The sequence below is a fragment of the Erythrolamprus reginae genome, chromosome 1 (assembly GCF_031021105.1).
Source record: "Erythrolamprus reginae isolate rEryReg1 chromosome 1, rEryReg1.hap1, whole genome shotgun sequence".
NCBI lineage: Eukaryota > Metazoa > Chordata > Lepidosauria > Squamata > Dipsadidae > Erythrolamprus > Erythrolamprus reginae.
Genome location: NC_091950.1, coordinates 9563921 through 9589085, shown reverse-complemented (window position 1 = coordinate 9589085; position 25165 = coordinate 9563921). Strand labels below are relative to the sequence as shown.

The 25165-nt window shown below is 39.9% G+C and overlaps 2 protein-coding genes across 3 annotated transcripts in view; both read left to right on the top strand.

Moving 5' to 3' along the window:
• Positions 1–3204, top strand: part of LOC139163186 (cathepsin L2-like) — a 32043-nt gene extending 28839 nt beyond the window's left edge. For both annotated transcript variants that reach the window (XM_070744157.1, XM_070744150.1), the window contains exon 8: positions 2988–3204. In XM_070744157.1, the coding sequence (XP_070600258.1) occupies positions 2988–3102 (115 nt within the window). In that variant the 3' untranslated portion in view covers positions 3103–3204. The remainder of the gene's footprint in view (positions 1–2987) is intronic.
• Positions 3205–14976: 11772 nt separating this feature from the next.
• On the top strand, positions 14977–21149 carry LOC139163202 (cathepsin L2-like). Its single transcript, XM_070744166.1, is given in 7 exon segments — positions 14977–15105; positions 15511–15633; positions 17351–17453; positions 17918–17956; positions 17959–18125; positions 18329–18485; positions 20947–21149. Coding segments are annotated over 7 exon segments (864 nt in total). The 3' UTR covers positions 21093–21149.
• Positions 21150–25165: the final 4016 nt, after the last annotated feature.

Below are 25165 nucleotides of genomic sequence, written 5' to 3'. Positions count from 1 at the left end.
AGTTTTTTCCCACCTGGAGGATTTGGATATTTGAATTCTTCTTTCCTATCTTCGAGTAAAGATGAGCAAGAAACCCACAATGTTCTCAGGAGTTCTTCTGCCTATCTTCTGTTAATATTCCATATGAAGAGATTGTGCTGTGCTGTGGGAAATTGCAAATGAATGCTCATTGGGGCCAAACATTTATCTGAATTACCTGGAAAGTCTTTCTGCAGTTTAGCTTATAGCGTCTTCATTGTAATTTTATTTTATTAATCAGATTTGTATGCTGCCCCTCTCCGTAGACTCGGGGCAGCTAGCAACAATAATAATACAATGTAAATAGTTGGCCCAAAATATTGGCCCAATAGTTCCTTTCTGGTCCTGTCTTCTGGAGAAATATGGAAAATAATCCATTCCCTCTTCCATGTTACAACCCCCTTCAGCTGTCAGTCAAATCCCTGTAATTCTGAGTCAACAGGGCATTAAACTATCATAATGTACTTGAAAAAGCCTGCCAAAATATGAATGCTCTAAGTTTCTTTCCAAAACAGTTGGCGTTGACAGGGTCATCTAAAGGTTAGTTTCACTTTAGCAGGGCTTAACACAACTAAATATATTCAACACATAACATTTAGTTTCCATCTTAAAGTCAGGTTGCATAGCCCAGTGATTTTCAACCTTTTTTGAGCCGCGGCACATTTTTTACATTTACAAAATCCTGGGGCACACCACCAACCAAAATGACACAAATCTAATAAATAAATAAATAAATAAATAAATAAATAAATAAATAAATAAATAAATAAATAAATAAATAAATAAATAAATAAATAAATAAATAAATAAATAAATACATACATACATACATACATACATACATACATACATACATACATACATACATACATACATAAATAACCCCCTCATATATACAATCCCATGTAACATCCCCTTATAAATACAGTCAATCATCAATCATCCCTCCTGAAATTTATACCACTGTCTCATTTATGGGTACTTCTCCTGTCTTCCCCCCTTTTCTCTCTCATGTTTCTCATTTCTCTCTCTCTTCCTCCCTTTTCCCCTCATTCCTGTTCCCTCTCACTTCTCCTCTTTTTCCATCCCTGTCTCTCTCCCCCCCTTATGTGTGTGTATGTATACACACTCCAACCATTTCCAAAACCAGTTGAGGGCTGGGTTTTTTTTCTCTTTTATTCTTTTCAAAAACAGGTGTGGGCTGGGGTTTTTTTCTTATTATTTGGATGCTTTTTACCATATGCTTCAAGAATCACCTCTCTCTCTCTTTTGTTTCACTCTCCTCTCATTCTCTGCCTCAATCATTTTCTCATTTCTCCTTTTTTCTCCCCTTTTTGTTCTCATTTCTCTCACTCTCCTTTCCTCTCCCTATCTGTCTTGCTTTCTATCTTTTTTTCTCTCTTGCTTTCCTTCTCTCTCTCTCTCGTTCTCTTATTTTCTCTCTCTCTCTTGTTCTTTCTCTCTCTCATGCTTTCTCTTGTTCTTTCTCTCTCTGTTGCTCTCTCTCTCTTATTTTCTCTCTCTCTCTCTTTCCTTTCTCTCATTCCCTCTTTCTCTCTATCCTTTCTATCTCTCACTCTTTCCTTCTCTCCCTCCCTTTCTCTCTCTTTCCTTTCTCTCATTCCCTCTTTCTCTCTATCCTTTCTATCTCTTTCCTTTCTCTCATTCCCTCTTTCTCTCTCTTTCCTTTCTCTCATTCCCTTCTATCTCTCACTTTTTCTTTCTCTCCCTCCCTTTCTGTCTCTTTCCTTTCTCTCATTCCCTCTTTCTCTCTATCCTTTCTATCTCTCACTCTTTCCTTCTCTCCCTCCCTTTCTCTCTCTTTCCTTTCTCTCATTCCCTTTCTCTCTATCGTTTCTATCTCTCACTTTTTCTTTCTCTCCCTCCCTTTCTGTCTCTTTCCTTTCTCTCATTCCATCTTTGTCTCCTGGGGCTGACTGCGCCTGCCATGCACCCCCCACCGCGGAGGGAAAGCATTTGGCATCGGCACCGCCAACCCCCCCTCCACAAGCAGCAAAAGCCTCTGCGAATGAGCCGAAAGGCAAACGGCGCACCCCGCCGCTTAGGCTTTTGCTGCTCCTGGGGGGGAAGGATTTTCTCCTCCCCGCCCCCCCGGAAGCCAAACGTCGCTGAGGTTTTTGCTGCCCCCCCCCCCAGGAAAGAGGTGCAGGAAAGCAGCATGTTAAAAGGCGCGCTGCTTTCACGGAAAGCAAACCCGGCTTTCCTGGCAACGGAGGATGACAAGCAGGACGAAGCGGGGTGGAGCAACGCGAGGCTCAAGCAGGCAGCTTCCGCGCGTTTCTTTCATCGGAAGAGGAGGAGAGGGAGCGGATTGGGCGGGCGGGGGCAGCGCCTTCTGCCGGCGCCTCCCCGCCCCCGCCCCCCCGCGGGCAGGCAAGGGAATGGGGACTGCGCGCCCATGGAAAAGGGCACGCAGGGGGGGTATTTTGGGGTGCGCGGGTAGCGGCGGAGGCGGCGGGCAATAGCCGCGCACCCCAAAATACCCCCCCCTGCGTGCCCTTTTCCATGGGCGCACAGTCCCCATTCCCCTGCCTGCCCGCGGGGGGGCGGGGGCTCCCACTTGCAGGAGGCACCTCGCGGCACACCTAGCCATGTCTCGCGGCACACTAGTGTGCCGCGGCACACAGGTTGAAAAACACTGGCATAGCCTATGTGAAGCCACAGATCAGGAAGCTGGTCTGTTGTTGCCATACAGCTCCTCTTTTAAAGATGGCTGCCTCCCTGTTAACACATGGCAAAAAGCCTCCCTTTGCACCAGGCTTTTGGAGATTGAAAACCCTCAGCTACAATTATGAATGATTCACTGTGCTGCAGAATTGTAGAAATAGAATGAATGGATAGAATGAATGACCTAGAAGGAAGCTTGGAGGTCTTCTAGTCTAGCCCCCTGTTCTATTAATTGACTGTCCAGAACGCTAGATAAATGTTCTGTGTTCTTATCTTCACAGCTGGTCCACCCTTTGGGGAGAGAAAGGTTACATGCGCCTTGCCAAAGGGTCAAATCAATGCGCCATCGCCAACTACACCATGTATCCTATTTCTGATCCAGAGAAGGGAATGTAATTTCTTCTTTCAAAATAAGGATTGCTTGACATGCAGAGCTAAAAGTGAACTACTGCTTCGGAATGTTCTCGGGAAAAAAGGCGGGAAATTTAATCAATAAATGCTTTTGGGCAATGCTACTCAGAACTGACCCAGCATACTTTGTTCCATTATGCGTGCATGTGTTTGTTAGGGACAAGGTGTTGGTATAAATGTGGCCTATTTCCCCATGGCGTGTCAGGATTCCTGATGCATCTAGCATAGTAAGAAAGCACAGAAACATTAGAAATATTATTAATTTGCAATAGCAGTTGAGGTGACACTGTTTATTCAGTGCAGTACAAAGTGATGTGACCTCAAGACTGCATCACACTAATCTCACACTACTAACCAGAGCATACAAAACTTTCACCAGAGAAATCCTTGAATACAGCTCATCTGTCTGGAAACCACACCGCATTTCGGATATAAACACTCTAGAAAGTGTCCAGAGATCCTTTACTAGAAGAGCCAACCACTCCTCCACTCGCAACAGAATACCCTACGCAACTAGACTTACAATCCTAGGTTTAGAAAACGTAGAACTATGTCGCCTTAAACATGACCTAAGTATAGCCCATAAAATCATCTGCTGCAATGTCCTTCCTATCAACGACTACTTCAGCTTCAACCAGAACAACACACGAGCACACAACAGATAAAAACCTAAAGTAAACCGCTCTAAACGTGACTTCAGGAAATATGACTTTAGTAATATAGTAGTAGTAATGAGTAGTTGATGCATGGAACTCACATACCACTCTGTAGTATCATCACCCCCAAACCTTTACCCTTAGACTATCCGCTGTTGACCTCTCCCAAATCCTAAGTGGTCAGTAAGGGGCATGCATAAGTGCACCACCGTGCCTTTAAAGTTTCTCTTTTACTAGTATCATGTATATAAACATAGTATATTTTTGTATACAACCAACACGTACTTGACAAAACAAATAAATAAAAATAAATAAATAAATCACTCATTGAGGTTATCTGAATCAAGCTTGGTTGAAACTTGGGCTGAGGCAATGCAGTTGCTATTGTGGCTGAATGTCTTTGCCCTGAAGGATAATCCCATCATCCTGTAGCTGAAGATCTTTTCTCTTGTAAGTAGTATGGCCAAATAATGTAAATAGGATGGTCAGGCTATTTTCCAACACAGCAGAAAGTCAGACAAGGAATAATGGATGGAAACTGAACAAGGAGAGATTCAACTTGAAAATGGGAAGAACATTTCTGACAGTGAGAGCAATCAACCAGTGGAACAGCTGACCTTCAGAGGTTGTAAGAGCTCCAACAATTGAGACTTTCTTTATTATTATTATTATTATTATTATTATTATTATTATTATTATTATTAATTTTTTATTATTATTTTTCAAAAGACAAACATTAGGAACACAACACATAACATTAAAAGGAGCTACATTTGCTCCGCTCAAAATAGAAGTCTTCATTGTACAAAAGGAAAAACCTATTATTGTTTAGATCAATTCAGAGAATTATAGAAAATACCTATTACAATTCGCTATTTGAAAACAAATGTAGTGATATATTGAAATGTATATATTTTCTAACATCGTTAACTCATTAAATATATATAAATACATTCTATTATGAAACATCACTACCTTGCTTGTTCTATTTAATAAATTTAACTTTTTGACTTAATATTTGAACATCCTTATACATTTTTTTAATCCCACCAGATATATACCATCTGCCAAATACAGTGATACCTCGTCTTACAAACGCCTCGTCATACAAACTTTTCGAGATACAAACCCAGGGTTTAAGATTTGTTTGCCTCTTCTTACAAACTATTTTCACCTTACAAACCCACTGCTGCCGCTGGGATGCCCCGCCTTCGGACTTCCGTTTCCAGCGAAGCGCCCATTTTTGCACTGCTGGGATTCCCCTGAGGCTCCCCTCCAGGGGAACCCCCACCTCTGGACTGCCGTGTTTTTGTGATGCTGCAGGGGCATCCAAGCAGGGAAATCCCAGTAGCGCAAAAACGGGCGCTTCGCTGGCAACGGAACTCCGGAGGTGGGGTTTTCCAGCGAGGGGAGCCTCAGTGAAATCGCAGCATCGCAAAAACACAGAGGTCCAAAGGTGCGGTTTCGAGGACTTTGGTGTTTTTGCGATGCAGCACAAAAAGGGGCACTTCGGCTGGCAAAAGGGGTGAATTTTGGGCTTGCACGCATTAATCGCTTTTCCATTGATTCCTATTGGAAACATTGTTTCGTCTTACAAACTTTTCACCTTAAGAACCTTGTCCCGGAACCAATTAAGTTTGTAAGACAAGGTATCACTGTATTATAGAATTCCGATTCTTCTTGATTATTTAACCGCCTCGTCATCATATCAAGCTCTGCACATTCTATAATTTTCCTGAGTACTACTTCTTTTTGTGTCTCCATTTCTTTCCATCTTTGTGCAAAAACTATCCTAGCAGCTGCTAATATGTGAATTATTAAGTAATATATTTTTTTAAATATTTATTATTTAAAAATACCTAATTTAAAAAATTCTGGGGTTTTCTTGATTTCTTGCTGCGTTATTTCTCTTAACCATCTTTCTACCATGTTGCAATAACTCTTTGCTTTTGAGCAAGTCCACCATGTATGATAATAAGTGCCTATTTCTGTTTTACACTTCCAACAATTTGGTGATTTACTTGGAAACATTTTTGAAATTCTATTAGGTGGTAGATGCCATCTGTAAAACATCTTAACTTGGTTTTCTTTAATTAAAGGAAACTGACTTAGTTATTTTCCAATTATATGTCCAAACCTTTTCCCATGTATCTAAATGTATATCTTTACCTAAGTTTCTACACCAACTAATCATATTGTCTTTTAATATCCAACCTACAGTTTTGCAATTAATTAGATATTTATATACCTTCCCAATCAGTTTTCCTTGATTTGTAATTAATAGTTACCTAGAATGTTGTTATCTTTTCTAAATGTATATGTTTTTACATCTTTATGGAATCTGGAACTTAATCTGTGCCTATTGCCACCAGTCTATTACTACATCTGTATCCAGTAATTGTCTCGTTTTCAAATTACATTGATTATCTAATATATCCCTGTATTTCCATATTTTGCCTTCTTGTAATAAATTAGGGGGACATATAGCTTCAATCGGGGATATCCATTCTGGCATAACTAAAAAGTGGTCTTTTTTTATATCATTCCAAACCTCCAATAATGAATGTACATTTTGTATTTCTCATGCCATATGAAAGCATGCCAGCCTAACATTAAATCATGGCCTTCCAAATTTAGTAACCTTCTGTTTTCTAAAATAAGCCATTCTTTGATCCAAGATAAGGCTGCTACTTGATAACATAGTTTCCAATTTGGAAGAGCGAGGCCTCCTCTCTCCTTCACATCTTCTAATGTGCATTGTTTTATTCTGGGTTTTTTACCTTGCCATATAATTTTTTTTGTTATCTTCGTTAATTCTTTAAAAAAAATCTCTTCCTGCGTTTATGGGAATTACCTGAAATAAGAATAGAACTTTGGATAAAATATTCATCTTAATTGTGGAAATTCTTCCAAGTAATGATAGCTGTAAATTATTCCATATTTCTAAATCCTTTTTTATTTGGTTTAAGAGTTTTGTATAGTTATCATTTTTTAATGACATATATTTAACTGAAATTCAAATACCTAAATATTTTGCTTTCTTAGTTATCTTCATTTTTGTCATTTTTTCTAATTGTTTTATCTGAAAATCTGTCGTATTTTTAGTTAATAATTGTGTCTTGTTTTTATTAATTTTCAAACCTGCGACACTCCCATATTCTTCTATTAAATCTATTAATTTTGATATTGAAGTTAAAGGGTCTTCTATTATAAAAGCTACATCATCTGCAAATGCCTGTGCTTTATAAGATTCTTTTTTATTTAATATTATTTGTTCTTACTTTTATCAATAAGGTTTCTAATGTTAAAATAAATAACAGTGGTGAAATGGGGAAGCCCTGTCTAACTCCTCTTTGTATTTCTATCTTTTCTGTTTGATCATTATTCAAAATAATTTTAGCCATTAGATTTGAATATATAGCATCAATTATGTTAAAAAATTTGGTACCAAAATTCATTTTGTTCAATTGCAGTTTCATAAAGGACCAATCAACATTATCAAATCCTTTTTTTGCATCTAAAAATACTTGTGCCATTTGTTTTTATGGATGTTGTTCATAGTATTCTAGGGTGTTTATAATTATCCTTAAATTATTTTTAATCTGCCTACCCAGTAAAAATCCATTTTGGTCTTCATGTATTATTCCATTCATAATATATTTAAGTCTGAAGGCATATACTGAGACAAAAAATTTGTAATCTACATTTAATAAGGAAATTGGCCTATAATTTTGATTTTTTTCCTTCTCTGTTCCTGGTTTGTGTATTAGAGTTATTAAGGCTTCTGACCAGGATTTTGGAATTTTGCCATCTGCAATTATGTTATGAAAAATCTCTAACATATTGTTATGAGTATATTACTATTTAACTTATAAAATTCCGCCGGTATAGCATCAGGTCCGGTAGCTTTATTGTTTTTCTGATTCTTAAGTACTTGTACTTCAGCCAAGCTTTTGTTGTTGTTCTTTGGTTATTATTGGTAAATCTGTTGAGCTTAAAAATTCGAAAGCCTTATCTTCTACTATGTCTTCTTTTTGGTATAATTTTTTATAAAGTGTGGGCTGGGGCCCATGCCATAGCTATTCTAGTCTAAATTTTATGAGGATTTGAATAAAAAGTATACTGGTTATTTGATGGATGATGTTCATGCCAAATGTCTTGCAATAATAGTTCTGAACTCATTTTCCAAAATGTTGCTGGTAAAATTGTTTTCTTTTTCTTGTCTTTCTTTTTACCTGAATGATCCATTTGACTATTAGAAATAGCGTTAAAATCTCCAACTATTATCATATTTTCAATAGATAACTCAATTATTTTGTCATGTAATTTCTTATAAACCCCAAATTAGGCAATATTTTTACCAGTTTAGCTGACCAAAAAAAAAAGAGGTATTGCAGTTTATATTGATGAAACAATTGAGACCAAACAACTATACAGCGATCAAGAGGGCAGAATCTTAATGTTACAAGTAAAATTAGAAATAGAACCTCTTGTCATTATATCAATCTACGTGCCAAATGAAAATCAACAATTGAGACTTTCAAGAGGAAATTGGACTGCCATTTGGTGTGACCCACTAGTTTTTCTCTTTGTTAGACTAGACCAGGGGTCAGCAACTTGCGTCTCTGGAGCCACATGTGGTTTTCATCTCTTTGTTGCAACTCCATCACCGGTCAGCTTCACAATTGATAGGACTTTTGGTTAGGATAGGGTAAAGGAAAAAGGAAGCCCTGCTAGGAGAGGACTCCATGATGGGGAATCCGGGCTTCCAGTTGGCTCCAAAATGGAATAGAGGCCTTCCAATTAGAACTTTTGTGCCTCTTTGAGTGTTTAAGGTTGCTGACCCCTGGACTAGACCAAGTGGGTTGCTACTGGTTCAGACCAGTTTGCATGAGCTGGTGGTAGAAATTTGGCCCTGTTCGTCAGACCAGTAGTCATGGCTGGCTTGCCACACCCCTGAACCAGTTCCCTGGTCTCTGGTGCTTGAAAGCAGCTGGTGATGAACACTCTGCACATGCGCAAAGGCTTCTGCGCGTGTACAGAAGTCCAGAAGTTCAGTATCTGGATGTAACTTCGAACATGACACACTTCCAAACCAGTAGGGAAGGTAAGAGAAACCCACCTCTGGACTAAACATATGCAGTTCCTGCAGCCATGTTTCATCCTCAAGTCTAAATGAAGCCAAAAAGGAAATATGTCCAAATTTTGCCATACAAATAAGTTAGAAAAAAGTCTGTACCAAACAGCATCTTTTCAGGACAATAACGTTCAAGAATGCAAAAGTTTATTGCCAAACTTTTACAGGTAGTCCTCAACTTACAACAGTAGATTCAGTGACCGTTCAAAATTAAAACACTGTAAAGTGAGCTAGGACCATTTTTCCCACGTATGACAATTTCAGGTCCCCATGGTCACATGATTTACAATTAGATGCCTGACAACTGATTCACATTTATGAGTGCAATGTCCTGAAGTCACATGATCAAATTTCATTGGCAACTGCTTCATATTTATGACCACTGCTGTGTCCCAAGCTCAGGAGATCCCTTCATTTCTGACAAGTGACCTCTATGGGGAAATCAGATTCACTGAATAACCATATTACTAATTTAACAACTGCAGTGATTCACTTAAGAAACGTGGCCAGAAAAGTCATAAAACAGGGGCAAAATTCATTTCAAAAATTTCTCACTTGGCAACATAAATGTTGGACTTAATTGCAGTCTTAAGTTGAGGACTACCTACCATACTTTTCAGTGTATAAGATGCATCTTTTTCCTCCCTAAAAGAGGCGTCTTATACTCTGAATGTAGCTTTCTCCCCCCCCCAGCCCTAACTAGCTGCTAACGATCGTCCCACCCAAGACTATTACCGCTTGAGCGCTTTCGATCGCTGCTTGTTTTATTTCTCTAAATTCTCCCATTGCATTACTTTTAGCTAATACTGCCATTTCCTTAGTAATTATCCATCGTATATTTAACATCCTATTAATATCCTCTTGCACTTTTTGCCAAAAATTCTGCACTATCGGGCATTCCCAAAACATAGACATAACTCCTTTATCATGGCACCCATGCCAACAAATACCGTTAACATTCTGCTGAAAGTATGCAAGCTGAACGGGTGTGTAATACCACTTATGTAATATTTTCCTTCTCATTTCCCTAACTCTTGTATTCTTAGTTTTCCTTATATTCTCCACTATATTTTTCATCTCTTGTGCCTCTACTTGTATCTCACTTTGCCACCATTTAGTCAATCCATGGATCACATCCCCGTCTGACTGCACAAACACCTTATATATATTACTTGCTTGCACCTTGGTACCCTCACTTTTTTCTCTTATTATTTTCTCTAACTCTGTCTCCTCCCTAAAGAGTGCTTCTTTATTCTCCCTTTCATTCAGATATTTATTTATTAGTAGCCATCTTCCCTTAGCCAACCACCATTCTATACGATTTCTACTTAGCCTCCCAGCCTTCTCATATAACTGTACTATCTTAATTATGCCTCTTCAACTCTCCATAACCCTAGTTAGATTTGTTTCATTATCTCTACTTATTACTTATAGTTTTGATTTACGTAATCCTATTTTCCCCTGCCATTTTTTCCAAATTTCTATAGTCCCTTTCATGGAACCTATTAATCTATCTAAGTCGCTCCTATTGCACCTTACAAAAATTAATTCTCTTTTCTTCATCCCATTTATCTCTTTTTCCAATTTCACCCATTTATTTTCAAATAATTGCAGCTCCATTAATCTTTCAATTTGAAATGCTTCTCTATACAACTACAAACAAGGAATTCCCCATCCGCCCTATTTTTTCATTCGCTATTAACCACTTTTTCCTTATTCTCGGTCTCTTATCTTTTTCAACCCAATAGTTAAGTTTTTTATCCCACTCCCTAAACTTTGATGCTAATAAACCCCCTGGCAATACCTGAAACAGATATATCATTTTGGGAACTAGCATCATTTTTAATGCGCTTATCTTAGCCATTCTCCTTAGCTTTTTCACTTTCCAGCTCATCTGTTTCAACATTTTCCTCCATATTTGTCTATAATTCGCCTCCTCGACTTTCGCTGGGTTTCTCAATAACCAAATTCCCAAATATTTAATTTTCTTTAATCCTAACTTCAACCCTGATTCTTTCCTAATTTCTATCTGCTCTCTCGGACCTGTATTTAAACACATAATCTCTGATTTTCCCATATTGACCAACAATACCCAATTCTTGTTTAAACTCTTGCAAAATATTTCTTATACCTTTAATTATCTCCACTGCATCATCTGCAAATAGGTTTAGTTTGATTTCTAATTCCCCTATTTTATATCCTATCCAAGTATCTTGTCTTATTTTATTAACTAATGTCTCTATTGCTATTACATTGGAGATAAAGGGCATCCCTGCTTGGTGCCATTTTGTATTTTAATTCTTTGTGTTCTTTGTCCATTCACCCTTATATACGCTTCAGAATAGATATTTTTTAAAGCCCTTAACCAGAGGATAAAATAATGTGTGGAAACTGACCAGATTAAGGATGCTAGCCAAATAAATACCTGGTAAGAAAATTCTTTTCCCTATTTTCCTCCCCAAAAACTAAGGTGCGTTTTCTATTCCAGTGCGTCTTATACTCTGAAAAATACAATATATTAGTCCTGCTGAAATTGCATGTAGGACCTATGTTTGGAAAATATATACCATTTTAGTGTGAGCATTAATAAACAGTACTCAACATTAGGATTAGGTTTAAAGATGGACCCTCAATTCATATATTCCTCCACAATTAGTAATAACTGAAGTTGTCTTTCAATCTTCTGCTTTGGGGAAGGAGTAGAGTGGAGTACATGCTTTTTCAAAGAATCAAGAGAAGAGTTGGATTGAAATCAAACATGAAATTTATCTTCATAGTACGTTGAAACGGTTGCAACCACAGAAAGTCAATAAAGTTTCCAGAGATAAGAGATACAAATCAGATCAGCAGCCTAATCAGTGGTTACTTTGCTTTACAGAATTATCTTCCGCAAATATAAAATCTCCAAGAGAGATTTTTAAATGATTATCTTACTGAAATGAAAAAACATTACCTTCCCAATATATCTAGAAATATACTACAGTAATACCTCATGATACGAACTTAATTGGTGCAAGGAGGTTCGTAAGACGAAAGGTTCGTAAGACGAAACATTGTTTCCCATAGGAAACAATGTAAAGTAAATTAATCCGTGCAACCAAAAAAAAACCCGCAAAAAAACCGGCGTTCGGCGACTGCTGGGAAGCCGCGCAGCTGTTTTAAAAGGTGACAGCCGGCCTGGGGGGCTTCCCAGCACCCCCTCGAACCCAGGTTCGGGATTTGGGAGGGTGCTGGGAAGCCCCCCAGGCTGGCTGCGACCTTTTAAAACAGCCGTGCGGCTTCCCAGCTGTCTCCCGAAGCCGAACGCCAAAGCCGAACTTCTGCATTCGGCTTCGGGAGACAGCTGGGAAGCCGCGCGGCTGTTTTAAAAGGTCACAGCCGGCCTGGGGGGCTTCCCAGCATCCCCCCGAACCCCGAACCCAGAAGTTCGGCAAAAGTTCGGGGGGCTGCTGGGAAGCCCCCCAGGCCGGCTGTGACCTTTTAAAACAGCCGCGCGGCTTCCCAGCTGTCTCCCGAAGCCGAACGCCAAAGCCGAACTTCCGCATTCGGCTTCGGGAGACAGCTGGGAAGCCACGTGGCTGTTTTAAAAGGTCACAGCCGGCCTGGGGGGCTTCCCAGCAACCCCCCGAACCCCGAACCCGGAAGTTCGGCAAAAGTTCGGGGTTCGGGGGGGTGCTGGGAAGCCCCCCAGGCCGGGTGTGACCTTTTAAAACAGCCGCGCGGCTTCCCAGCTGTCTCCCGAAGCCAAACGCCAAAGCCGAACTTCCGCGTTCGGCTTCGGGACACAGCTGGGAAGCTGCACGGCTGTTTTAAAAGGTCACAGCCGGCCTGGGGGGCTTCCCAGCAACCTCCCGAACCGAACCCGGGGTTCAGAAAATTTTTGCCTCTTCTTACGAACGTTTTTCGAGTTACGAACCGGCGTTCGGGAGGCTTCTGGGAAGCCCCGCCGCCCGGCTGTCACCTTTTAAAACAGCCGCGCGACTTCCCAGCAGTCTCCGAACGCCGGTTCGTAACTCGAAAAAAGTTCATAAGAAGAGGCAAAAATTTTCTGAACCCCGGGTTCGTATCACGAGTTGTTCGTAAGACGAGGGGTTCATATCTTGAGGTACCACTGTACTTCCAAGTAAATGTCAATTAAAAGCAGTGGGGGTTGACAATTATATATTTGCTTATAAAATGTGCTACTGCATTTTGGTCTTTGCCTTCCATAAAAACCTGCTTGAAGTGAAGATCCAGTTGGTTACTTTCCCCCCAAATTTTCCAGAGATTTTATTTATTTTTATTTATTTATTTATTTTGTCCAATACACAACAATACACAATGAAGGTTACAGAGGTTATACTCGAGTAACATACAGTATATTAGAGAAAGAATAGAAGTGAAAATTTAGGAATAGAATATAGCAAATAGAGAATAGAAGGATAATATGAGAATAGTATAAGAAGATTAGAATAGAAGAATAGTAGATATGATATATGAGATATAGGAGAGACAATAGGACAATAGGGGATGGGAGGCACACTAGTGCACTTATGCACGCCCCTTACTGACCTCTTAGGTATCCGGAGAGGTCAACTGTGGATAGTCTGAGGGTAAAATGTTGTGGGCTAGCATGGTAATGAGTTCCATACTTCAATTAAAGTCGTATTCTTTACAGTCCAATTTGGAGCGGCTAATATTAAGCTTGTATCTGTTGTGTGCTCTTGTGTTGTTGCGGTTGAAGCTGAAGTAGTCATTGACAGGCATGACGTTGCAGCATATGATCTTGTGGGCAATACTTAGATCATGTTTAAGGCATCGTAGTTGTAAGCTTTCTAGACCCAGGATAGTGAGTCTAGTTTCGGGTGGAGGAGTGAAGGGCTGTTCTGGTGAAGTATCTTTGGACATTTTCGAGGGTGTTAATGTCCGAGATGCGGTATGGGTTCCAAACAGATGAGCTGTATTCCAGAATGGGTGTGGCAAAAATTTTGTAAGCTCTGGTAAGAAGTGTGAGACTGCCAGAGCAGAAGCTATGTAGGATTAGATTAACATCTCTTGAAGCTTTCTTGGCGATGTTGTTACAGTGGGCTTTGGCGCTTAGGTCTTTAGTTAGTAGTACTCCAAGGTCCTTAACTGAGTGGGGATTATCTGTGATAATTTGCTTGTTCAGTTTGTGTTTGTGGTTCTGATTCTTTTTACCGATGTGTAGGACAGAGTTGCCATTTGTTAGACCAGTCAAAAACAGAGTCTAGATCTTTTTGGAGAGTAGTTGTGTTATCAGTGGTGTTGAAAAGTTGAACATCATCTGCAAAGAGAACACAGTTGCTTGTGATGAGATCACAAAGGGCATTGATGTAGAGAATGAAGAGCGTTGGTCCCAGAACGCTACCTTGGGGGACACCGCTTTTAACAGGGACAGGGGTAGATATGGTGTTTCCTATCTTAACCACTTGTTGTCTGTTTGATAGGAATGCTGTAATCCAGCAGTGGAGGGATCCTGAGATGCCATAGGATTTGAGTTTTAGTAGTAGTTTGTCATGGATCACTGAATCAAAGGCTTTGCAGAAGTCAATATAGATTCCATCTATAGATTTTCCTTGATCAAGATGACTTGTCCATATGTTCTTGCAGTGGAGGAGCTGTAGGTTGCAGGATAGTTTTATTCTGAATCCAAATTGTTTGTTAGAGAGCAAATTATTATTATACGCCAAATCCTGCACAACTTTGATGTTTTTTAGATTTAGATTTTTGTAGAATATAGCTAGTTCACCTCCTCTGCGAGAATCACGGTCATAACAAGAGACAAGATAGTTCCTTGATGAATTAATGGAGTCTGGGTAGGATGCATTGAGCCATGTTTCACAGACAAAGATGATATCAAAGACTAAAGAGTTCATGTCCTCATCTGATTTATGCATTTATTAACAGTAATTGCATAGTTTTATTTTTTTTTTTGGCACTGTAAACCAGGGTTTGGAACCTGTAGTCAACCAGGTGTTGTCAGTCTTAATTCTTACCATGCCAAATGAACCCTGCTCTCTGAGCTCTTCTCTAGTCTTCTCTCTTCTTCTAGATTAGAGAAAGGCAATGCTGTCCATCTCGGTGGCAGCACTGATCTGGTTGGTCTCCCTGAGAACCTTGTCCACAGCTTTGGATCCAACACTGGAGGGGACATGGAGAGACTGGAAGGCCACTCATGGTAAAGACTACCCTCAGGTGAGTTTGCTCCAGTATAACTCACATGAAATTGCTGTAGTTTGGTTGAATACAATGAGGGCTGAGTTGGCTGTCACTACTGATGTTCTCAGAGTTTTCTGTAGGTTCTGCTCCAAAGGAACAAAAATCTTACTTTCACGTCAAAGTGTTCCAGTTCTGTACCTTGATTTCAACTTAGAATAGCAATGTTTATAAACTGACTTTCTGCTATCTGTCTTCAGACAAATTGTGCATGCAATAACGTTGTGTATACTAAATTAAAATTGAAGGGAATTTGGTCCATTCCTGGATGGTTGAATTCAGGTCTGAGAGCTTTTATGGAAAAGAATATGAGTTTTAGATCTTGTAGGTGCCACTTGTTTAGACAGATGCAACTAAGGTATCTTTCTGGTCTTGGCTTCCCAGGAGGAGGAATCCTTCCGAAGAACCATATGGAAGGAGAATTGTCAGATGATTCAAGACCATAACAAGGAGGCTGATCTGGGGAAATACACCTACTGGCTCGGCATGAACCACTTTGGCGATTTGGTAAGCCTGGGTCTATCTGTCTGTCTGTCTGTATGCCTACCTACCTATTTGCTTGCTATAGCCAACCATCTCAGATGACTCTAGTTTTCACTTATTTATTAGGCACAGATGTCCCTTTTCCTAGAAGTTCCAGGAGCCTAATCTAGTATCCCCACTTCCCATCAAAAGCCTCAAGACAAATATTGGGGTGCTCGCTGTTTCTCAGCCCAAAGGAACCCAGTATGCTTCTATGGCTTAAGTCAGCGGTCCCCAAACTACGGCCCGTGGGCCACATGCGGGCCACTGAGGCCATTTATCCGGCCCGCCGGTGAGTGACAAGAGCATAGGAAAAGAGAGAGAGAAAGAAAGAAGAGGGAAAAGAGAGGGAGGGAAGAAGTGGAGAGGAATGAAGGAGGGAAGGAAGGAAGGAGAAATGGAGGGAAAAGGGAAGGAAGGAAGGAAGGAAGGAAGGAAGGAAGGAAGGAAGGAAGGAAGGAAGGAAGGAAGGAAAGAAGGAAGGAAGGAAGGAAGGAAGGAAGGATGAAATGAATGGAGGGACAGAGGATGGAAGGACTGTTTTGGGGGGGGTAATTTTTTTAAAAAATTCTCTCAACATACATTCACACAACACAGTGTACCATCTAATTTTTCATGAATAAAATGCAGTATTTTGTTAGTAATTAATATCAATCATCAAAAAAGTTGCAAAAGTTTTTTTTCTAATTTTGTCATCCAGTTACATTCATTTTCTTTTAATTAAATTTCCTCCTTAATGTTCCTTCAAAAAGTGCAGCAACAATTATATTTCTAACTTATCAACCATTATGCCAAAGTGCTTCCTTCATTCTTTATACATTTTTCATAAGCCAAGAAAACCTTGTATAGCCAATCAGATGTCAACAAAAGAAAATTAAAAACAAAACATAAACATATATGAATTTCAGACCTTCTCCACCCTCTAAATAGTACATTCTCATTTTGTTTTTTACTTTAAAACAAGGTATGTGCAGTGTGCATAGGAATTTGTTCATAGTTTTTTTTTATAGTCCGGCCCTCCAACAGTCCGAGGGACAGTGAACTGGCCCCCTGTGTAAAAAGTTTGGGGACCCCTGGCTTAAGTGGTCATGAACCTGTCTCTTTCCAGTCTATAGATTTTATAATTGAACTATACTGCAGAACTTGAATTCAATCCTCAATGTTATATTGATGACTCCATGATTCCAATTTTGCCACCTGGCTCTTTTATTTATGTCATATGGCCAGAACACATCAAGCAGACCCAACCAAAGACCAATAGCAATGGAATTATTGAAAATTTGCAAGCATTCCATCTGAGTATATTAGAATACTCAGATAGAATACTCATTCCATCTGAGTAGTCTAATATTCCAGCACTTATGAATACATAATTTTAAACTCTGGATGTGTTCAGCTATTTCTGTGAATTCATCTTTACCATCTCTCCCAGTCTATTATCCAGACTGGGAACATTACTATTTTACTTGCCAGGTGTTTGAGCTGGTTCATGGAGAATGCAGAATTCTGGGAGTTGAAGTCTAGACGTCTTAAAAGTTGCCAAAATTGAAATACACTTCGGTACACTAAATTATACACAAACTCATCTATGATAATCTGGTTTTGTTTACTCATAACATGTATTCTTTGCATTGGATTTAAAACTTATTAAGGAGAAATATGAGAAGTAGAAATGGAGATCTGCTAAGGTTGTTCTCCTCAGACCAATGAAGAACTTGACGAGAGGCTGCACTGCCTTCCTGACCACATAGATTGGAGAACCAAAGGTGGTGTCACCAAAGTCAAAGATCAGGTGGGTTGTGGTAATGGTTCTGGGTTTAATGTAGAGATGTTTTGAAGGAAAAGAAGAGTGTTATAGTCTGTCCATTGGGACACAAGTGAAATTTTGACAGATTCACAAAAACTTGCAGATAAAGCTAAATTCTATCCTCTAAACTCCATCTCCAAAACTTTAATCCTGTCAGAACTCATTTTGCCATGCTGCTTTTAGTAAGAACAAATACCTTGTCAAAGGAATATAAATTAAATTTATAAGTTAAGAACAATTAATTCGTGGAATGGCTTGTCTCCAGAAGTTTTGGGTTCCCTATCACAGGAACAGATTGCGTTAGCTATTTGTCCACAATGGCATAGATTCTCCAGCTCAAGCACAGAGCTGGACTAGGACAGCTCAGTTCCCTTCCAACTCTGTTATTCTGTATTCTGAGTATTCAGATGATTAGTGGATCACTCCAGCTTTTTTTTTTAACCCACGGTTGATGTGGTTCTTGCTGGACCTTAAGTGCCACTGGTGCTCTGGAAGGCATGCATTTAAGAAAGCAGGGAAGCTGATCTCGCTGAGTGAACAAAATCTACTCGACTGTTCTGAGGAACCAGATAATAAAGGGTGCAAGAGAGGAATCATGCATGCAGCTTTTGAAACTGTGAGGAAGCAAGGCAGGATCAGTTCAGAGGAAAGCTACCCTTATGATGGAAAGGTAATAAATGATCAAATCTGTGTATATCCCAGCCCTTTCCTTCTGCATGCTTCAAGATGAACTATTTTGTTCTGCCTCTAGCTGATAATGCCTCCAGCAATAGGACAGAAATCATTTGAATCATGGGCAGAGACAATTACAATTAAATCCCATCAACTGCAAAACAAATTTAGGATCACTGTTTTCTTCTGCAGAACTTGGAGTGTCGCTATAATTTTGAGGAATCTATTACCAGATGCAACTCATTCGGACAGATCATTGGAGGGGACAAAAAAGAAATTCAGGAAGCTGTGGCCAAGATTGGTCCAGTTTCTGTTGGAATAGATGCTGAGAGTAACAAGTTCCACTTCTATAAGTCAGGTAAGTTTCCCGAGGGCTCTCACAGTTGACCTTGTGATTCTTGCCATCTCCTCTGCCACCTAATATTCAACAGTGGTGAGGCCATACTCCATCTAAGTATTAAGGGGCTATATTATTCTTGTTGTTTTCAAGATGGTGACAAGAGAGCTTTTAGTTTATTTCAAGCCAGATTACATTAGGTGTGTTGGTTTGTTTTGAAGGCTTTGCTTTATTAGGTTAACATGATGGAAGTGATTGGGATTCAGTATTGCAGGTGATCTCTGCCAATTGCCACCAGTTCAATTCTCATCGGCTCAAGATAGACTCAATCTTCTATCTTTCCAGAGCTGGTAAAATGAGAACCCAAATTGCTGGGGAAAAATGCCGACTCTGTAAATTGCTTAGAGAGAGCTGTAAAGCACTGTGAAGCGGCATTTAAGTCTAAATGCTATTGCTCAGGTATCTTGGTGGTTATTGGAGCAATTTTCATTTGGTCTCAGAAGCTTCTTGGATTGTATCAGTGTTGGAATGGTGGGGCCAATTGTATCTCTCTCAGAGCCCAAATTTTGAACACTTTCTTTCCTTGGTGGTGGTCACTATTTTCAATCAATCTAACAGCCCAGTGCCAATCAATATTCTCCATCATCAACTGCTTTATTAGTTATTTATCTTTGGAATTGTGTGTATCTTTGGAAGAAGAAAAATGGCAAAATTTTGGGGATTTTAGAAACTGAATCTAAGCCCAGGATGGCCTAGAAAAAAAAGCACAGAAGACAACAAAGATGATTAGGGTACTGGAGGCTAAAACATATTATGAACAATTGTAGGAATTGGGTGTGTCTAGTTTAATGAAAAGAAGGACTAGGGGCGACATGATAGCAATCTTCTCAGGGGCTGCTACAAAGAAGGGGTCAACCTGAAGCAGAGGTAGTATTCAGCTGGTTCACACCAGTTCAATCAAATCAGTGATGGAAATTTGGCCAAGGTGATCGAACCGGTAGAGATGGCCGGCTGGCCACCCCCCAAACTGGTCCCCCCCCCCCGGTCACCACTCACTCATCCCACTTGCCCAGTTGCTGCTCACCCTGCCTGCCTGCCTGACGCTCACTAGTGCAGCCCGCTTACACAATGCTCACTCAATGCTCACCCTATCCATCCAAGCCCTATATAGGCCTTTGCTTAATGACCATGAGGTCCAGCTATGGACCTCATCTGTCACCTCTGCACCGCAATCTCCCTGCTCAGCTCACCAAAGGTAAGTAAGCATGTCACCCCCTCACCCTATGTTTGGGGGGCTCAGGGCCACGCCATTCCTTGAGGCCCTGGAGCTGCCACCCATTTCAGCTGGGGCAGGGTTAGGACGGCAGCAATTTTTTCTGCAACTTCCAATACTTTTTGGCAAAGCGGCTCTCAAAAAGGCAACAGCTATTCGCAGGCTGCCAAAAAGTACAAATATGGCATATTTCCCCGGCTTGGTGGTCATGTGACCAGGTGGGCATGGCTAGTTGGTGATGTGGCCAGGTAGGCGAGGTTATGTGCATAGGGACTATCCAGAGGGCTGAAAAATGTGGTTTCTAACGGGTACTCACACTTTTGACCAGTCATTGCACATTTTTCATTTTGCATCCTATCTTGCTACCGTAGTGAAGAGAAGCACTGCAGTTGTGAAATGAGTGACACGGTTGTTAATAATGCTACAAGCATAAATGTGAGAATGGTTGTAAGTATGACAACAGGTCAAAAGTGTGAGGACTGGTCATAGTTGACATTTTTCAGCCCTCTGAGTAGTCCCTATGCATGTAGCCATGCCCACCTGGTCACATCACCAGCTAGACACTTCCACTTGCACCACATGACCACCAAGCGATGCCTCCAAAATAAGCCACACCCACATAACCGGTTGTTAAAATTTTGAGTCCCACCACTCATTTTATTTCCTCCCACCTACCCTATTCTGAAATTAAAGATTGTAAGACTAATCAATCATTCAGCTTACAATATGCAGAAGTAAAGTTCAGTATTTTCTTGAGTTTCATTACAATAAACCTTTCTCAATCTATAAGAGGAAAATGCTTTTAGGTCAGGATTGAAATGAGGGAATTTTGGTGCCCCTTAAGCTTGGTTGTTATTTTGCAGACGTTTCATCAGAAATGATGTTATCTAATCGGGTTATGAAATGTCTGCAAGAAAACAACCAACCTCAAAGTACCAAGTGCCTTTCTCAATATTTTTCATTTGTAGAATAAATATTTTTTTTTCTCCAGCACAGAATAAAATAATTGCTAAACATATTAAAAAGACAAAAAAACACCTAGAAGACACCATTGAAAAATAAGAAATGTTTCATCAGGGATTGGTTCTCTGGAAAAAGCTGGGAAATATCATTAGAGACTAAGGATTTTGTCCAGTGCTTGAACATCTTAGGAGGCCCAGGTGAAAACATCTCCAGTTAATATGCATTATGTATTAATTTCATTAATAGAGATAACAGTTCAGATGACGCTGTTAATTCGGTGCAGTGCGAAGAGGTGTGTTCTCAGGACTACATCACATAACATTGCCCATCAAGAGCCCTCTATACACAAATTGGCATGCCTTTTACGCACTTTTGGAAAACATGGTACATAATCAATAGCAAACAAGAGGAAACAAGCAACAAAGTGGCTCTGTTTAAAAGTGCTATTGCTAACATGTTGTAAGCCGCCCTGAGTCTAAGGATAAGGGCGGCATAAAAATCAAATAAATAAAATAAATAATAAAATAAATGTATTCGCACCCATGATAGAGGATGCTCCATCCAGAAGGTGGGTTCATTCCTACTACATTACAGCTCTCTGCATTCTGTCCCTAACTGATAAGACTGATAGTTACGTATGCAAAGCTTTCAAGATAATTTATCTGTCACAAGAAAACAGGATATGGTGGTGGTGGTGGTGATGGTGATGGTGGTGATATAAGTCCAATCCTTGGCTATGGGCCAGGTCTTTCCACATCTTCCAATCTTGCACTATTTCTTTGAATTGTTTAATGCTTTAGCTGCTGTCAGGGTTGATGATCTCCAGCCTCCTTTGACAGCCTGATTTCCTTTTGCTACCAATTCTTTCAAACATAATTGCTTTCTCCAGTGAATGATCCCCCAAATGGGACACATTCTAAGTAATGGTTTGCAATAACAGGGGTCAGCTTTCTTTCCACTGCTGCTTTCCTTCATATAGCCTTCTAAGAATTTTAGGGCCAGGATGCCCCAAGACAAAAACATCTAAGAAAAAGAAGTGAATGTTCAAATGAACATATTTCAGCAAATGGGGTCTTTCTGACTAAAACTAGCTCTACAGGCACTCCTCCACATAGAACCATTTGCTTAATGACCATTTTAAGTTGTAACAGTACTGAAAAAATACTTACAACCAGTTCTCATAATGACTGTAGCAACATCCTCACAGTCAAGGAGACTGAAGTAACAAGCTTATATGAAAATGGGTGCAGCATCTCAGAGCTATGCAAATAGTGATTTGCAACCTTCCCACTTGGTTTCTGACAAGCAAAGTCAATGAAGGAAACCAGATTTGCTTAATGATGGCTTGAGTCACTTAACAACTACATTTAACCATCCCAGCAATACAAGGTTGTAAAATTGAGCATAATTCACTCCACAGCTGTCTTGTTTAACAACAGGGAGAGACCCTAGGCTGCCAACCCACTTCACATTTTATTTACAGCAGGTCCTCTCAGTTTTATCACATTATTAGTTTTTTACATTTTTATTGCTTAACAACAGAAATTCTGATTTCAATTGTGGTCATAATTCGAGGGCTACCTGTACCAATCCTACATAAGGACATCTGCCTGTCTAATCTGGAGATCCTTAAGAAGAGATTGGACAGCCATTTGTCTGAAATAGTATAGGGCAGTGATGGCGAACCTATGGCACGGGTGCCACAGGTGGCACATGAAGCCATATCTGCTGGCACATGAGCCGTTGCCCTAGCTCACCTCTAATATGCATGTGTGTGCTGGCCAGTATCAGGGATGCCTTTGGAGTCTGGGGAGGGCGAAACACGAGCTTACTGGGCCTACCAGAAGTTGGGAAACAGGCCGTTTCCTGCCTTCAGAGGGCCTCCAAAAGTTTGGTGATGACATGTCGTCATCAGGCGGGAAAAACCATGGTATAGGGAGAAAAACCGCCAAGTATTTTTTTTAATTAATATTTTTGAAAAACCGTGGTATAGACTTTTCGCAAGTTCGAACCCGCAAAAATCGAGGGAACACTGTATTCAGTTTTTATCCTGCCTTTTAATATAGAATTCAAGGCAGTAAGCACACATACTTCCTATTTTCCCCACAAAAACAATCCTGTGAGTTGGGTTTTGCTGAGGGTGAGTTATTGGCCCAAAGTCAGTCAGCTTTTATGGTTAAGGCAGGCCTGGACTCATCGTCTCCATATCTAGGCCAGCACCTTCACCACTACCCCAAACTGACTCTTTTATGGTTTACAGCAGTAGTTCTCAATCTAGGGGTCAGGACCCTTTTGGGGGTCAAATGACTATCTCAAGGGGTCGCCTAAGACCATGGGAAAAGACAAACTTCCCATGGTGTTAGGAACTAAAGCTTCTATTCTGGCTGGGGAATTCTGGGGGTTGAAGTCCACAAGTCTTAAAGTCTTAAAGTGATCAAATTTGTAGACCAAAGGCAACAGTGGGCAGAGGTTGTTGGAGCTTGTGATTGGCTGCAGAGAAGGAACCCATCATCCAATTAGAATGCTCATAAAAAGAAACAATTTGGTAAAGGATGATGATATACACAACAGTATTGTTAGATTATGGATCTCTTGTATAATATTAAGTGAATGTATTCTATCCCAGTTTATGATTAAAATGACTTTGTTGTTCCCCATATTCCAACTAGTCTGTTAGCTCCCAGTCATAAAACAGCGGGGGAACGCAAAATTAAAAATTTAGCCGCAAGACCACTAGATTATTTAGAGATTCCTGAGTTAATGGGATTACCTTTTGATTTGAAAGGAGAGGAGAGAAAAGATCTATAGCAGTACTGGACACAGGCCAACAGTGCTGGACTTCATGCTTGAATGAGAATGTAGGGGTCAAACTAAGTTTACCACCCAAATACTTAGCCAAGGATACTAAAACTGTCATAAAACATTTAGAAAGTTCAGAAAAGTTGATACGCTGGGAAAGGCCTGGGAAATGAGTAATCTTTGGAAAGCAAAAGAGATTTATTTATTGTACATATTGATGATTTATTTATGAATAAATGCATTCCCTCAATTAAGAAACTACAAAGAAATTCTGCTCATTGAAAATCCTGGTGTTTATAGTCCTGCTGCCTCAGGACTTCATAACTGAATGGCCTCTCTAACTTAAGAATACAATAAATAACTAAGGCTCTTTGGTGCTGAGCTTGCTTGTTTTTAAGCAGACATTTCATTACCCAAACTACAGTAACACAGAAACATAGAAACATAGAAGACTGACGGCAGAAAAACACCTCATGGTCCATCTAGTCGGCCCTTATACTATTTCCTGTATTTTATCTTACAATGGATATACTGTATGTTTATCCCAGGCATGTTTCAATTCAGTTACTGTGGATTTACCAACCACGTCTGCTGGAAGTTTGTTCCAAGGATCTGCTACTCTTTCAGTGAAATAATATTTTCTCACGTTGCTTTTGATCTTTCCCCCAACTAACTTCAGATTGTGTCCCCTTGTTCTTGTGTTCACTTTCCTATTAAAAACACTTCCCTCCTGAACCTTATTTAACCCTTTAACATATTTAAATGTTTCGATCATGTCCCTCCTTTTCCTTCTCTCCTCCAGACTATACAGATAGAGTTCATGAAGTCTTTCCTGATACACTTTATGCTTAAGACCTTCCACCATTCTTGTAGCCCGTCTTTGGACCCGTTCAATTTTGTCAATATCTTTTTGTAGATGAGGTCTCCAGAACTGACCACAGTATTCCAAATGGGGTCTCACCAGCACTCTATATAAGGGAATCACAATCTCCCTCTTCCTGCTTGTCATACCTCTAGCTATGCAGCCAAGCATCCTACTTGCTTTTCCTACTGCCCGACCACACTGCTCACCCATTTTGAGACTGTCAGAAATCACCTAAATCCTTCTCTTCTGAAGTTTTTGCTAACACAGTAGGCAACATCATCAGTGCTGGTGCTAATCAAATGACTTGCTACTGTGTAAATCACACCTCTTTAGGTTTACATAAGCCTATAAAAAGGAACTGTAGCTCCAGCCCTATCTTTGCTGCTCCTAAAGTAATTTTGATACAGTATTTCTATATGTGGGAAATAGCTCCCTAACAGAAAAGCAGTTATGGCTATCAAAGCAATAAATGAGGAGTTTTAATAAGCTTTAATAAAAGAACGGTGGAGTGAAAATAGGAGGAAGTAAACAGGTATGTTTGCTGCCCTGAGTCACTTGATGAAATAATAAAAGGGATGATAGTCATCTAATATATAAACCAACCAAGGATAGGTTCTTTAGAAATAAGATAAATGTAAATACTGGTACCACTTTAGCGTAAAATAACCTAGTTAGTAACCGATGGTTAATGTAGGAAATCGGAGTTAATTTTATATAATAAAAACCTCGCTGCAAACACAGGGGAGATAAAGCAAGTATAATCCTCCCACTCACATAAATGAACCAACTGAAGATCCCAAG